The sequence below is a fragment of the Egretta garzetta genome, unplaced genomic scaffold (genome assembly GCF_000687185.1).
Source record: "Egretta garzetta isolate BGI_Z169 unplaced genomic scaffold, ASM68718v1 scaffold148, whole genome shotgun sequence".
In the NCBI taxonomy this organism is placed as follows: domain Eukaryota; kingdom Metazoa; phylum Chordata; class Aves; order Pelecaniformes; family Ardeidae; genus Egretta; species Egretta garzetta.
The window spans coordinates 1,222,147-1,236,642 of NW_009260669.1; the positions used below are offsets into that span (position 1 = coordinate 1,222,147).

General features: G+C 36.9%; 1 protein-coding gene across 1 annotated transcript in view; it reads right to left on the reverse strand.

Annotated features, from left to right (window-relative positions):
* Positions 1 to 1,123: 1,123 nt before the first annotated feature.
* HGF (hepatocyte growth factor) overlaps positions 1,124 to 14,496 on the reverse strand; it is a 94,605-nt gene continuing 81,232 nt past the window's right edge. Inside the window, exons 13-20 of the mRNA XM_035901090.1 lie at positions 12,325 to 12,464; positions 10,371 to 10,409; positions 9,793 to 9,889; positions 6,997 to 7,071; positions 6,258 to 6,404; positions 5,451 to 5,557; positions 3,468 to 3,613; positions 1,124 to 1,294 (exon numbers count right to left, since the gene is read on the reverse strand). Of these exons, the coding sequence (XP_035756983.1) occupies positions 1,124 to 1,294; positions 3,468 to 3,613; positions 5,451 to 5,557; positions 6,258 to 6,404; positions 6,997 to 7,071; positions 9,793 to 9,889; positions 10,371 to 10,409; positions 12,325 to 12,464 (922 nt within the window). The remainder of the gene's footprint in view (positions 1,295 to 3,467; positions 3,614 to 5,450; positions 5,558 to 6,257; positions 6,405 to 6,996; positions 7,072 to 9,792; positions 9,890 to 10,370; positions 10,410 to 12,324; positions 12,465 to 14,496) is intronic.

A 14,496-nucleotide genomic window follows, 5' to 3' on the forward strand; every position in this document is an offset into this window, starting at 1 on the left:
CAATCTCTGCAATAATTTTATTACCCTGAAAGGAATTATACAAAGGATATAGTTTTGTCCAAATCTAGGTAAGTTTTTATTAAAAAAGTTAAGTCTCTGAAAAGACTGTTAATGTATAACTTACTTTTCCCAGTATTAAGTCTCTCAGCCAGGTGCCAGATTCAACTGGTTTTTTTCCTGCTGTAAACACAGAGTTACTTTCATGAAATAACTAGAATCGACTGAATTTTTAACACTTGTCTGTTGAGAAAGAGTTGGTCATTTGTTCGAAATTTCTTTTAATGGCCAAAGTCTGCCAGTAGCTAATCAGGATTAATTTTTCAAACTATATGAAATACTCTCTTTAACATTGTAAATTCACAGTTATTTCTGGGACTAACTTCAAACAAACGAACAATAGTTTGCTAACCAGTCAACTTCTGTGTCTCTTCTCTCATTCAAAAGGGTTTTTTGAGATATCTGTTAGGGGACCACAAGCACACTGAAGGGACCAAGTGCAGAACTAGAGTCTATAAGCATTGTGTAAAAGGAAGTGATATTGACTTCTGTGAGAACTCCGCTTATGGCAGGCTTGCCAAAGTCCATCAATAATGAAAAGATTAATTTCTAAAGAGATTATTTTTAATGAAACATTTCAATCTTTGACCTCTTATAAGCAGGGAAGAGAAATATGATCATATATGCTGTCCTTAATATATGCATATATCTCTCAGTAGGTCTTTTGTCATATATGAAGAGAAATATATGGCTCATAGAAAGAATAAGTTGTGTTAAATAGAACTATAATTTGTTTCTCCTTCTAAGATAATCTGAAGAGCAGCATAACAGAGGTCATACAATCTATTTCTACAAAACCATTTATCATCCAGTAATGATATCTTTGCAAAATTGTTTACCCATTCAAGTATCTTCAGGAGATATGTCACCATACTTGCATATACTGTAAGTCACTCCAACATTTATAAAACAACACTGATAGACAAAAACACTAAAACCCACCCATAAATATTAAAAGAAGCTCAATAAACTTGACTATCAAGTACTTAAAAATTGTTGATCTTTACATTACACGTTAATTCCATGTTGTCCAAAATTTTTCTTTGAATGGAAGTTGTTGAGTTTTTCAGGGTTTTCTGTAGGTCATCATAATCTTGTGTATCCACCGGGAGTAATATGAGACCCGAACAAAAATCCCAGGACGATTTCTAATGGCACATCCGCGGCCAGGAACAATGACACCAACTACTATCTTCAGCCTGTTTTGTTCACAAACCAAGGGACCACCATAATCTCGCTAGGAAAAAATAAACAAAAAGAATGTCACTTGTCAAAATGCTTCAAGACAATTCCCACCTGTCTGCTACTCACTTGTTTCTTTTGGGGCTGACCTAGCTCAATGAACAGGCAATAGAGTTATTCTTGCCATAGGGCAAAAATCAGCTTCCAATACGTTTTTTACCACCAGAACTTATGCGAACCAATGTCAAGGTTAGCCTCTGACCTTTGGTTCCTTCTTGTGCAAATTAAACCCTATGATCCATCTTTACATGTGATTCTAGTGACTTCAGACTACCAGATCTTACTCTCCTGTAAGTATAGTATTTGTTTATGTGCATACAACCCAGATGAGCAGAAAATGAGTTGAGTGATAAACAACCTCGTTGTGATAACAGGACTTATGTCAAAGACTACTGACAGAGCCAGGTCAATATCCATCTGTCAGTCAATCGTGTAGCAAGGCTCCAGGATGACAATCTGTGTGTACTGATAGGCAGAGGACGGGGTGGGGCATGGAGGGGGAAAACCCAAACCTAATAAAGGTAATATTTTGCGGACATAATTTTCAGACATAACCTGTTAAAATATTCTTTTTCATTATTCTGAGTGAATGAGACATCTATGCACCAGTACATGCATTCAGTGAAAATCTGGAGTATGATCAACTCAGATTGGGGTCTTATTTAGTGCTAAGATATATCCAGTTTACATTAGATTGAAACAGTAATTTAGATAGATACATTCACTTAGATCTGGGACTTGAACATAGATAACTGCAGTTTTTACTCAGGCAAAATGCATACTGAACCTAGCAAATGAGCTTCAAAACCAGACAGTAAATGTTTGTATCGGATAGTGAGACATTATCCCAAAAACTAAAAGCTTACAACTAGCATTGTGTTCTCTCCGGATCACCAGAGAAACAATGTTTGACCTTTATTTGGTTTGGGTTTTTTTTTCTGACTGACGCCAGATTAGTTCCCACATGAACAATGAACTATGTCAGTACCATCAGAGCGGCTCATCAAACACTTTCAGGAGTGGAGTTTCACCTGCCAATCTGATTTTGTTTCTCTGCCTGTTCTCTGCTGAATAAAGTGGCTTCAAAGGGAAACTCGGGGGCAGGAAACCATGCAGTGATTAAGACTGATTGCTAATATTAATTCAGTCCATTTCTTCTTGCAGGGGAAAACAAAGCGCAGGATCCCCAGAAGACTTCCATGCAGCTGTTTCATTTATAAGCCTCGACGTGTCTAAGAGCTCATTTATGATTAAATATTTGATTTTGAAGAAAATACTTTGCAATAACAAAATGATCTTTTGGAATATTAATAAATAGAAGAGGCCTCAGCCTGATGAAGACCATGTTTCCCCATGGTTTGGTAGTACCCCTGGGCAGGGAAAATTTCACTGCTTAGTTAATATCAGTATTAGGAGATCATCTATTCTACTGCAGATGATAAATGCATAATAATATTAATATCTGCCCTCCTTCTAGGTATCATCTCAACAGGTAGATTTTCCACACAAGAAATTATATGTTCCTGTAATAAATGATTTAGAGCAGTTCTTTTTAGATGTCTTTTCTCCGTCATCAAAACTAGTCCCAAGCAAAACAACTGTCTCAAACTATACTTTCACTGAAGTACTTGACCTGTCTTCATTGATACTTTGCTCAGGCTTGATTAGGGAGATCAAATGCTCCAGCCTTCTGACTAATACCGAACCTCAGTACATTTTTTAATCTTTCCCCTTCTTTCATAACTTTGTCAACTCTGTCGAGCAGTGACTTTGTATTTGGCATGCAAGTCATCATTTAAGTAAGAAGTAGAATTTGCTCCACCCTTTGCTCTCTACTCAATCAGAATATATCGCTGGTTTTAGCACACGGCCCACTTTAGCCCTTATTACACAGAACACAAATTTATCTCAGTCTAGAAAAGTGTTTAGTCACATGAGTGTTTTTAACATTTGGTGAAACTGAGGCAAAGGAACATCTTCCTGTATTCTGGCAGAAAATAGATCACTAGAAATACAAATTGTTTTCCAACACAAAAGAGTAAAATATTTTTGTGCATAGAAGTTTAATGCAGAGAGAATAATTACAGAAGAACTCTACTAAATATTTGTGGGAAATAAAAAAACAGGTTGATGGCTCCTAAGAGTGTATTAGGAAATGCAGTACTTACCTCACAAGGCCCAGCACCGATGGTTTCAGCCACAGCACAGATTTCTGACTCATTCACAGTGATCTTCCCTTTGAGATATTGATTGCATTTCTCATTTCCCAAAATAAACAGGTTTGCTACTCGGAGAAGGCCATCATAGTTAATTACTAGGATTGAAAAGAGAATGAGAATTTTATTCTATTTTAGGGGGAAAAAGAATTGAAGATGCGGTCTGGATAAACATACTCGTGTAACCTCAGTTGTTGTACACCCATTTTTGTCCAGCCTCACTTTTATCATGCATTTCTCTCTTGGATTTCTTATGTTTGCTACAAATGAGATTTGCAATAGATGTGTTTGGTGCATATGTCTGTTCAGTTCTCTGAGAATATACAGAGAAGTTTTTTGTATTAGAAGAAAGTGCTAGGTAACTGGGTTTGCTCTACAGTCCACCACCAGCTTGCCCTGTGTCACATCACAGGAATCAGAAAAAGTGAGCCTCAGAATGCTGTCGCTCCCACCAGTGGAGCGAGGATTTTGCTCCCTGCCTTAAAACACAAGTTAATGTGTAACAGTGCCTGCCATGGCCTAGGGAAGGACGCGTGACTTGAAAAATACTGTAGCAGAGCAGAGTTATTCTCCCTCTGTGCTGTCTCAGCTACGCTGAATGACTTTGCCTGCAAGGCCAGAGCCGCAGCTTTGTGCAATCTCCATTCATCAGTGTGAAGGTCAGGAAGCAGGAGCCCTGTGGAGCTTGCTCTTGTTCTACATGTCAAAAGACAAGTCTGTACAAGCTGCAAAGATAAATAAAGGGTCTGGACCTGCCTGTTCCCTGCACAGCCATGAAAAGAAAATGCCAGGCTTGCCCCTCACTGAATTGTTATCCTGCTTTCTAAATACAAAAACATGGATGCAACGCTCCTTCCTTCCCTGACTAGGATGCTGTGAGGATTATGTTAAGTAGTGTGTAAATATAGCACAAAGTCGTTGGATGTTATGTATGTATTACATAACTCCACAACATGGCAAATTCCTTATCAGTTCTCTTAAACTAAGCTTTCCAGTGATGTTGCACTGTGCTCCAGCCCGACTTCCCTGTCCCCCAGACAGCCATTCCCCCTGGAGGATGGCTAATATGGCCATGCTGGGAACATCAAAGGCAGTCATCTGGGAAAGGGCTGGTACAGATTACTTGCCACCCACAAAGAAATGCAGAGTAATGGTTATAAGGGAGAGAGCCTCAGAATTACAGTCTAGTTTCTGCTCTGCTTCCAGGACAGTGTGAGTATGGTGCTGCTGCTTACTCAGGGTCTGTGGCAAAATGACATTCGAGCACAGTAATTATTGGAGTAATTATTGTCAACTGGCAGCTATTAACTTTATCATCAACACATAATTAATCAGATATAGTATTTACCAGACTAAATAAATGTCTGTTCTCCCACATACTTCACACAAAAACTGTGTTTAATAAACTTTAGTAAGGTTGCAAAGCCAAGTACTCAAAAGTTAAGAAATACCAGGCTGCCTGTGCAACCTTAGTTCACTGTCTTTGTGTGTGTTAATTATGTCTTCGATTACATGATTCTGTATTAGTTTTTCAACAGGGCAGCCTGCTTTGGGATACAGAAAGAGACTGCTCAAGTAGATGAATTGGAATTTTTCAAAAAAGAGGTAGAGCTCTGCAAAACAATTCTGCCAGATTTTTTAAACATGAAGAACGATATTTTTCTCTAGTTCGTTCTTTGAGATGTTTAAATCCTTTTGCCTGTCACTGTAACAAGAAAAAAAAAAAAGATGGACTAGTAGAAGATATTTCATATTAAATGACCTTAGGTAAAATGCTCAAATTTTTACATAATTAGTAAATAATTGGAACTGCATATTATAATAAAAAAATGTTGGACAACTGTGGCATCAGGTAATACCAGCAGCCTCACCTATAATGACAAGAGGAAGTAAGCTGTCAACGTATTCATTTAGTTTTTAAAAATAGTTTCTTACATCCAGTGTATCCCCATCCATAAACACTGCAACTGGTCTTCTCTGGTATGGTACATCCAGAAATGGGCAATCGGATTATTTCTACAAAATTTGTCAATATGGCAGGTCTGAAAAGAGAAAACAAATAACAGATATAATGGATTTTACTTAACCTTCTAAAATCTATCTTAAAAATGACATTAAATCTATCATAGAGCACAGCAATTAAAAACTGTGCCAATTCTCTTCCTTTCTTTTTCATCTTTGAAGAATATGATGGATTCTTCTACCTATTTTTCATGTTACAGCTGTTAACTGTCAAAAGATTTCTTGAAATGCTGTCACCATTTTATGCTATTTAACTTGGGTTTTCATCTTAAAAGTAAGTAATGATGGCATTTCATTTGAATATATAGTTTTGTTAATATGGAGAAAGTTTGAAAGCTCATACATATATATATACAAGGATCTCAGTTACAATCTGGTGCTTATTCTATAAATTAAAAGCATATACTAGTCAAGGTGGACTATTTTTTTTAAAGAAAAACAAACCCAACAAAAAAATAAACTTCCAACAGGCCTAAACTTGGTTATCAGGAAAAAGAAGGTAGGCATGATTTTTCACAAGTAACATCTGTTTTCTGAATAAGGTAGATGAACCTGCATTTCTGCATATGCCAAATAAAATTTCTTACAGCTAGAAGTTTACCCCATGGAGACATCATCTGCAGTATCGGAGATAGCAGAGAACTGAATTTGCAAATCTTATTTAGGAAGAATCTCATTCATTATTTGAAAATCCTGGAACTGGCAATAACAGCTACTAACCTGCTAAGTTTCAGTAAGACCAAATCTGACCCTGCGGGGCCATATACCAACTGGGAGATATTCAGAACTTGTCTATGCTTCTCCTCTCCCTTTCCTTTGATATTATGGACTCCAAGCCAGGCTTTGTAGTCTTTCAAATCTTTGTACCTAAATGAGGCAAAGTTGGTTAGGATTTTGCTGGGTGTATAATAAAATAACTGAAAAAACTCTGCTTCATATGGTTATGCTAGAAGATCTTAACTAATGCTCTTCACCAGAAATAGGCTTATGCTGCCAACTGCTATTCCAAAATCAACATGTTCGGATGTAAGTTTTTGGTCTGAAGCCACTACATAATTTTTTATTTAGCAGTTACTAAAATCTATTTTTTTTTCCTAATAGTACCCAAACACTCAGATCCTTGGACAGTGTGAACCTTTGAACTTTTTGAGAGTTACTGAAGTTTTCTATTTTGTTCTGTCCAGTTAAGCAGAAGCATGAGATTATTTTCATAAAGAGGCAATTGTATAACCATTACACTTGGAAAACATGTTTATGCTTCTATGTAAAATAGCCAGAGCTCTTTTAGATTAACAACAATAATAACAGAAAATATCAAGGTCCCACAGGACTTTTACATCAGAAAAGTAGTGCTAAAGCCAAATAGGAAGGAAAAATGCTGCATTACAGTTGAAGAAATGTTGTGCTGATAAGTTCCTGAAAATGTATTTCAATATTGTAAAGCTACAGACTACCGTACCGAGAAGGGAAACACTGCCTTGCCGTTAGAACCCACTCTTCCTTTATCAAAGTACCTCCACAGATATGCTTATTCCTGGGAAAAAAAAAAAAAAAAAAAAAAAAAAGAAGAAAAATAAGGAAAAAATTAAATTAAAAAAGTAATAGTGTTGGTTTTTACATAGTCAAAAGCTTTAAATAGTACTTTTGCTCCCCATGTATGTTTGCTGGTGAAAGGTGGCTGGTGACAGCCTGCAAAACCACATCTCTGTCCCTTTACTCTGCAGTTTCAACACTTATAGTAGCATCACTTTGCAGAGATTTACACCAATGTGTGTAAATCAGGAAGAAAGAGGAATTCAGTTACTCTGTTCCTTTAGCGGTTTCAAAGTTGAATTTATAATAAGAGACCTAATTTAAAAAAAAAAGAAAAGGCAAGCTACTTCTTTGTAATAGGAACTGGACTGAAACATTCAAGCAAGTCCTCAAACTGCCACCAGATGTAAACAACATTTAGTGGTTATTCATGTAGGTATTATTCAAAGCATTGACCTCAAGGTGGAGAGTTCCTATTTAATTACCAGCCCTATGAGATTTCTGTCCCCACATACTTCAGTTGGAAACAATCTGCAATGTATGACATCCTACATGTGATTATAGAAAACCTGCAGCATAATATATCAAGTAAAATTAAAGCAATTAAGCATGACATTTCTTTCAAAAATAAAGACAACTTTGGTATGCAGATTAATTAGTTTCCTTCTTTGTGCCTCTAAAATCACATTTATTTTCTGTAGCTCTTTGGAAAGTGAATCAGAATTGTCAGCAATTTGGGAAAAGCTTAAAATCTCACAATTTATGAATTCAAATCGCACAAATGTTCAAAGCTTTGCGAAGAACTGCTGGAAGGAGCCCAGACTCTATATGGAGTTCAAAGACAGCAGAAAACACAGATGCGTCCTCTTTTTTTTTTTTTTTTTTTTTTTTTTGATTGTATTTTGGTTGAGGAACAAAGTATCTGGTCCAAAAGGCTGGATTATTCTGAAAATATAGATTCCGCCCAGTTCTATTATAAAAATGTCACAATCAGGACTATGAATGTGTTCTTGCATATTATATATGCATCACTAATTATCAAAAGGAATTTACAAGATTGCATCATCTGCTTTAGAAGTGCACATAGGGTGGTTAAACTTATTATCTGAACGTAGCACAAATGCAGAGCTGATTCAATGAAATAGATGAAATTCATCAAAACATACTTAAACATACCTGATTACAGAATTTGGATCAGATATATAAGGAAATAAGTAATTGATTAATTTAACATTCAGACGTGGGCCTTGTTTGCCAAATATGAACACAAGTTCTAAGTATCACTAAGCCTTTACCATTCAGGCATGGCAATGCCATTTTGAGGTATACACTTAATTTTTTACAGAAAATCCTGACGTCATTAAGATTTTGTTTCAGACAACATTCTATTTGCTTTCTTGGTAACTATACAAAACAAAACTACATTTTTATGTCCACATGTAATACTTAAAAATATATTTTGCTGCTGGAGTATTACAGGAATCCCTTTTTCATAAAAAAATCTGCAAGCATTTAAGCACTCATCTGCTTAATGGAATTTTATTGCATAGGACAAAGTCAAGGTTCAACTACATTAACATTAGATATTTAAATTTTAGGCACCCCAGATGTAATTCACCTTACCTGTCTAAAGGTTCCTTAGACATCCAGACTGTTTTAAAAATAGTGGAAAAATAAACTTTTCCAGAGGGTGATTCAGCCCACCTGTCTGGTTATTTAGTCTAGGAATAGAGTCACGTTCCTCTAGAAATGTCTTTCTGGACCATCTGTTAAAGTTCCAGAAAGGTTTAGTTCTGACTGGAGCTCATAAAATGTAAAGATTACCAAGGGTGGGAAGGACCACCAGAATTTCTCTAGCAATGAAGCAATGTAGAAAATGGGCTTTTTATCTTTTCCTTTAGTCCAATTTTTCATTTAAGACCTACTTTACAACATGGTTTTAAAAGAGATGATGAATCGATCTAACAGAAATGAGCTGTACTTTGGTCTGTGCCAGCAGACAAAAAGACTTTTTTTTTAACTTTTATTTTTCATGATAGAAGATAAAGGGCTGATGCATGAGATATATCTCCTGCTATACATTAATGATTCACACTTACAGCTGATGAGTTATGAACCAGAGTAATGAACGTAGGAAAAAGTAATTCTGTGTTCTGGCTTTTACACAGTAGCAAAGCAAGATCTGCCATAATGTGATACACATTTCCAGCTGCACATGTTAGGCTCTTGTTTTACAGAATGGAAAGGATTCCCCTGTCACTCCTACTTATTTTTTTTAATACAGAACATTTCAATCGAATGCAACAATATGAGCAGAAAGCTAAATATGACATGGGTATAAACCCAAAATTTCATAACTAAATGCACTGCTGTTAAAATGAAAATATTGATATGAAACATTTTTTTTTTTGTTAAAATAAACAGTTTAATGCTAGATGCTAAGCCAATGTTATGAAAAGGTCTGCAGTAGCTAATTGAAAGAGCAGAACACTATGAATGCTTTACGAGCTCATGTGTGTAAATTAGTGATAATGAAAATATTTATATTTCAATGATGGAGTGAATACTGTGGAATAACCTGATGTTCCAGGAATGCTGATTTTCTGCTTTTAAAAAATTCAACCACAACCTGGAAATATTCTTATTATGGTCAACATTTTCTACAGTTCCAAAGCAAATATCCTAGTAGACATACTGTTTTTCTCATCAAAGTGATAGTTACCTGTATGTCAAACTAACCACCCATCCTTCGTTAGTTTGTGTTGGGATTCCATTTACAACTCTCAAATGTTTTGTTGAGGCACAAGGAATGACAGTATCTGAAAGCAGGTCCAGAGATCACATTTTACTAAAAACAGCGGTAGGAAACCTGTACAGTTACACATAAGGACCACAAGAAGGTCAATAAATTTATTAAGGATTAACTTTCCTGTGTTAATGAAATATATTTCTAGAGCATCAAAGCTACTTCAGTGAAGCTGGGCCCATCTATATAAACATTCACAGGGAATATAAAAGACATGTTTTTTAATAGTTTTTTTTGAAATTTACATAGTTATAATGGAAACACTGAAAATCATTACCGTATCTCACCACTGGCAAGACAGGACAGTGAGAATAGATAAAGAAGTATAATGAAGCTATTCTACCTTTTCCTCTTGTAAAAGCAATTTTTTTCACAGCCTGTATGGTTTTTCGTATCTTTAACTGATCTTCCTCTTGTTTCCCAATCAGAAAGAAATGGTTAGTCTTAGAGGATACGATACATGCACTGCACAGAACACCAGCAAACTTACTTACCATCCAAGTTGGTTGTAGTAGGAGTTGTATCACCTTCACCTAGACAGACACATAAGATAGCCATAAAACCAGAATTAAAACACATCTAAAAATTGAAGAGAGTAGAAATAAACATCAAATGGCATATTGTGAATTTTAATAGTTCACAAAGTTTTAAACTTCAGTGATTTCTTTAATACTCTGCAAAAGCACACTTTGGTAAGGATTAACAAGAAAGCAGAATTTCATTCAGATAAAATGAAATAGGAATTAAATATTTTGCACCAGATTTCAAGAAATTTTCTTCTTGAAGAAGTCATGTGGTTAAATCCAAATCATATTTAATGAAAATCTTCTAATTTCCTTAAAAACCTTTGAAACTACAGAAGTCCTTTTATGTTGCTATTGGCAAAAACTTATCCTTATCAAAATGTGTTCCCTGAAATCTGCTTTGGTTCTTCCATTTAGTGCAAGTCAAAATCAGTTACAACAATGTTGCTTAAACTTGGTTCAAAATTTTTGCCTTCAGTGAAGTCTGCAGAGTAACCCAGCATGGTGAGCTCGGGGTACACCTGTAGCTACTGGAAATTTGCACAGGCAAAATTTAAAGTGTCTCATCCAACTAGATTTCCATCATTAAACAAATGTGTGTGTGTGTGTATAAAGGTATAGTTATACACATAGTTAAATTTCCATATGTATACATATATGTGTATACACATAAATATACATACAGTGCAGTTTGAAGAGACCAGTTAAAGGCACCAAGGAAGTACACTTGGGAACTGCCCATATTTTACCTGTACTGGTTAAGCTGGTTAACAGTACCTGAGTGAGCTACTAGTGGTTTAATACTGGTCCATATGAGTTACATTTGTAAAACAGATATTCCAGCCCTGGAGTTTGATTCCAGAAATCATAATACTCACCATTGCTGTATGCCCTACAAATGTTTGCTGTGAATATTTCCTTAGGAATTCATAGATCCAGACAATGAACTCAGAGTGAGTGAATAAAATTTATATTTTTTCAGCACTTGTTCTTTATCTACATTGACACAAGCAAACTTCTGCACAGTTTGTTTACTCTTCACATAGATGGCAAAATATCACCTGAGACTTCAAATATCACCTCTTAGGGATGCTGCAGTTCAGACTGCGAGGAAATGTAGCAGACTGCTGCTAGGAATGAGTGTAACATTATCCTTAACCTCTAGAGATCACAGACACAAATTCAGAAGCCTGATTTACCATTTAAATGTTCTCTCAGGATAGACAGCATAGTGATTTAGAAATAAGAATTGAAGGGAAAAATTTTGAACATAAATGTGAATTGCACATTTTTCTGCATAAATCTATCTTTTTCCACTTAACATCAATTTATTACTGAATTCCCTAGGATTTTTAATTCTGTTTATTTAAGCTATTTAGATTTTAACATGCAGCTTTGGAGGAGTGATGTTCCTAATTATTGCCAGGAGTTAAATCATTCCATAAACATCTGAAAGCAGAATCTAATCTATATAGCACATATACATAGTGAGTTATCTTTATAAACAGACACAGATTGCATAAAGAGACTATGAAACTTGTAGCACAGAAGATAACTGTCCCTGGGTTTCTTGAGGCCACAGCCAGCATTCTGACCACTAGACAATTCTTTGTCTCCATCCAGCCCTCATTCAATAGCTAGATCTGTTGGAAAATGTTTGACCGTCTGTAACAGCCCTTTTGTGCTCCTGCTGCATAAATAAGCCTTGAAATCTCCAAGCTGGTCAAGGAAAAGGACCCCTTGTTCATATATTGCACAAGCAACTCCTGTCCGTTCCTTCTCAGTCATGCACACTCAATTCTTGATAGAATTGCACATTTTCTGCTGCCACAAGTGACAACAGAAAGGTATGTATATGCATGTGACACCATGGCTTCACTGGGACTGCACAGTTGACAACGCCTGAGGCATACCAAGTACTCACATCGAGAAATAGGGCAGTAATCCCAGGGAACAAGAGGATCATCTGTGTAACACCAGGGACCATGAAAATCATCATCTGGATTGCGGCAATAGTTTTTCTTCAGCTTACTAACATCTGGTTCTCTGAATATTTGTATATGCCTACAGGGAAAAAAAAATTCAAAGTGCTGAAAAGCTTTATACTATAGCCCAAATTTTCAAAGGTTAAGTGTTGCTTTGCTCCACATTGTAATATTAGCTGATTGAGAAGCCTACAGGTCAGGGTTTAGGGCTGGTTAAAATCAAAGGGAAGATGAGACCCAAATATTTGCTGGATCTGGGTCCAAGTTTCCTCTGGTTGGTATTTTAAGCACTGTGTCCAGTGGATAGCTGGGAGGTTTCTAGATCTCCCACTTGAGCTAAAATCCCTGGACACCCTAAGGAGGGAACTTTACACTAATTAGAAGAGTGTCTGTGTTCCCCTCAGCAAATCTGCAGGCTTCTCTGGGAGCACAGGTACCTTCTCCCTGCAGATTAACAATTAGCACAAGGGAGCACACAATCTGAGAAGAAAGCTGAATCTCGCGCAAAGGAAAGACAGATGCAAGAAAGTTAGCAAGACTGAGCAGTGGGATGAATGGCTCAGACAAACTGCAGTAATGGGTCACCTAAGTTGCAAACGTACATGAGGCACTTTAAAGGTGAATGTTTGGGGCAACAATCTGAAGCTGTTTATTTCTGGCCTGTCAGACAGAGGCATACAGGCTTCCTAAGTTACAGCTGCACTGCCCTTTTAGTCCGTAACCAACCATGCATGCTGTTTCTAGCATAACCATAACCAGAGTAACTGCTGAAGGGAGACAGACAGCTCCCCAAAGAAGTTCCCAGATGGAAAATTTGTTGGCGTAAGAGAAGAAAGGCTGATCTGTGCTCAAGATTATATGAATGCAATTGCATCAAGCATCCAGTTGGTTCAAGCTGTCTCAGTCACAGCTAATTGAAGACTTATCAGAGCTCTCAGAAGTCATGAACTTAAACCTCTGCCTCCCTTACATGGATAGGACACTGGAATATGTATGCTGTCTCTGACCCTGTCTAGGGAAAACCACCAGTTGGTGATTCCAGAGAGCGCCACTGAAGCCTGCCTTTTGCAATACAGCTTCCCCAAAGGCTGACTTACTGACTCACATGCCTTCACCTGCCTGACCATCAAGTCAGCTGCAGGAATCAGGGACAGCCAAATTCCAGAGGGCAACGGCTGATACGTTGGGCACAATGACTGTGGTGGTCATGAGCACTAACTCAAGAACAAATGCCGAAAGTAATACAGACATAATCACATTGACTTCAGAAACTAAAGGAAAGCTGTGTCCACCTGCGCCACTAGTGTGTGTAATATCTAATACACAGCAAATTTTTTTATGAGTCTCTGTCTTTGTGCAGAAGACCTGGAAGTCATTGTTCTTGACACTCCTGAGATTTATTAATCTACTGTTCTGAACCAGAAGAGACAACACTAAGGATCCTGGCATGATTGAATAAGTCTTGGAAACTCACAACTTCTTTTGTATTTAATTCTGATTCATTTTTACTCTAAAAAATTCTCTTGGTTTCAGCTGGGATAGAGTTAATTTTCTTTCTAGTAGCTGGCATAGTGCTGTTTTGGATTTAGCATGAGAATAATGTTGATAACTCATTGATGTTTTAGTTGTTGCTAAGCAGTGTTTACACTAATTCAAGGACTTTTCAGCTTCCCATACTCTGCCAGTAAAGAGGTGCACAAGAAGTTGGGAGGGAGCACAGCCAGGACAGCTGACCCAAACTGCCCAAAGGGCTATTCTAGACCATAGGACATCATGCTAAGTATATAAGCTGGAGGAAGTTGGTGGGTGGGCAGTGATTACTGCTCAAAGACTGGCTGGGTACCGATGGGCGGGTGGCGAGTGGTTGCATAACTTGCTTTTCCTGAGTTTTGTTCCTTGGTCTCTCTTTCATTGTTTTCCTTTTCATTATAATGTATTATTATTATTACCACTACTATTATTTTATTTTATTTTGGGTTGGTTTATTTTATTTTATTTCAATTATTAAACTGTTCTTATCTCAAGCCATAAGTTTTCTCACTTTTACCCTTCTGATTCTCTCTCCCCTTCCACCGCGGGGGAAGTGAGCAAATGGCTGTGTGGTGCTTAGT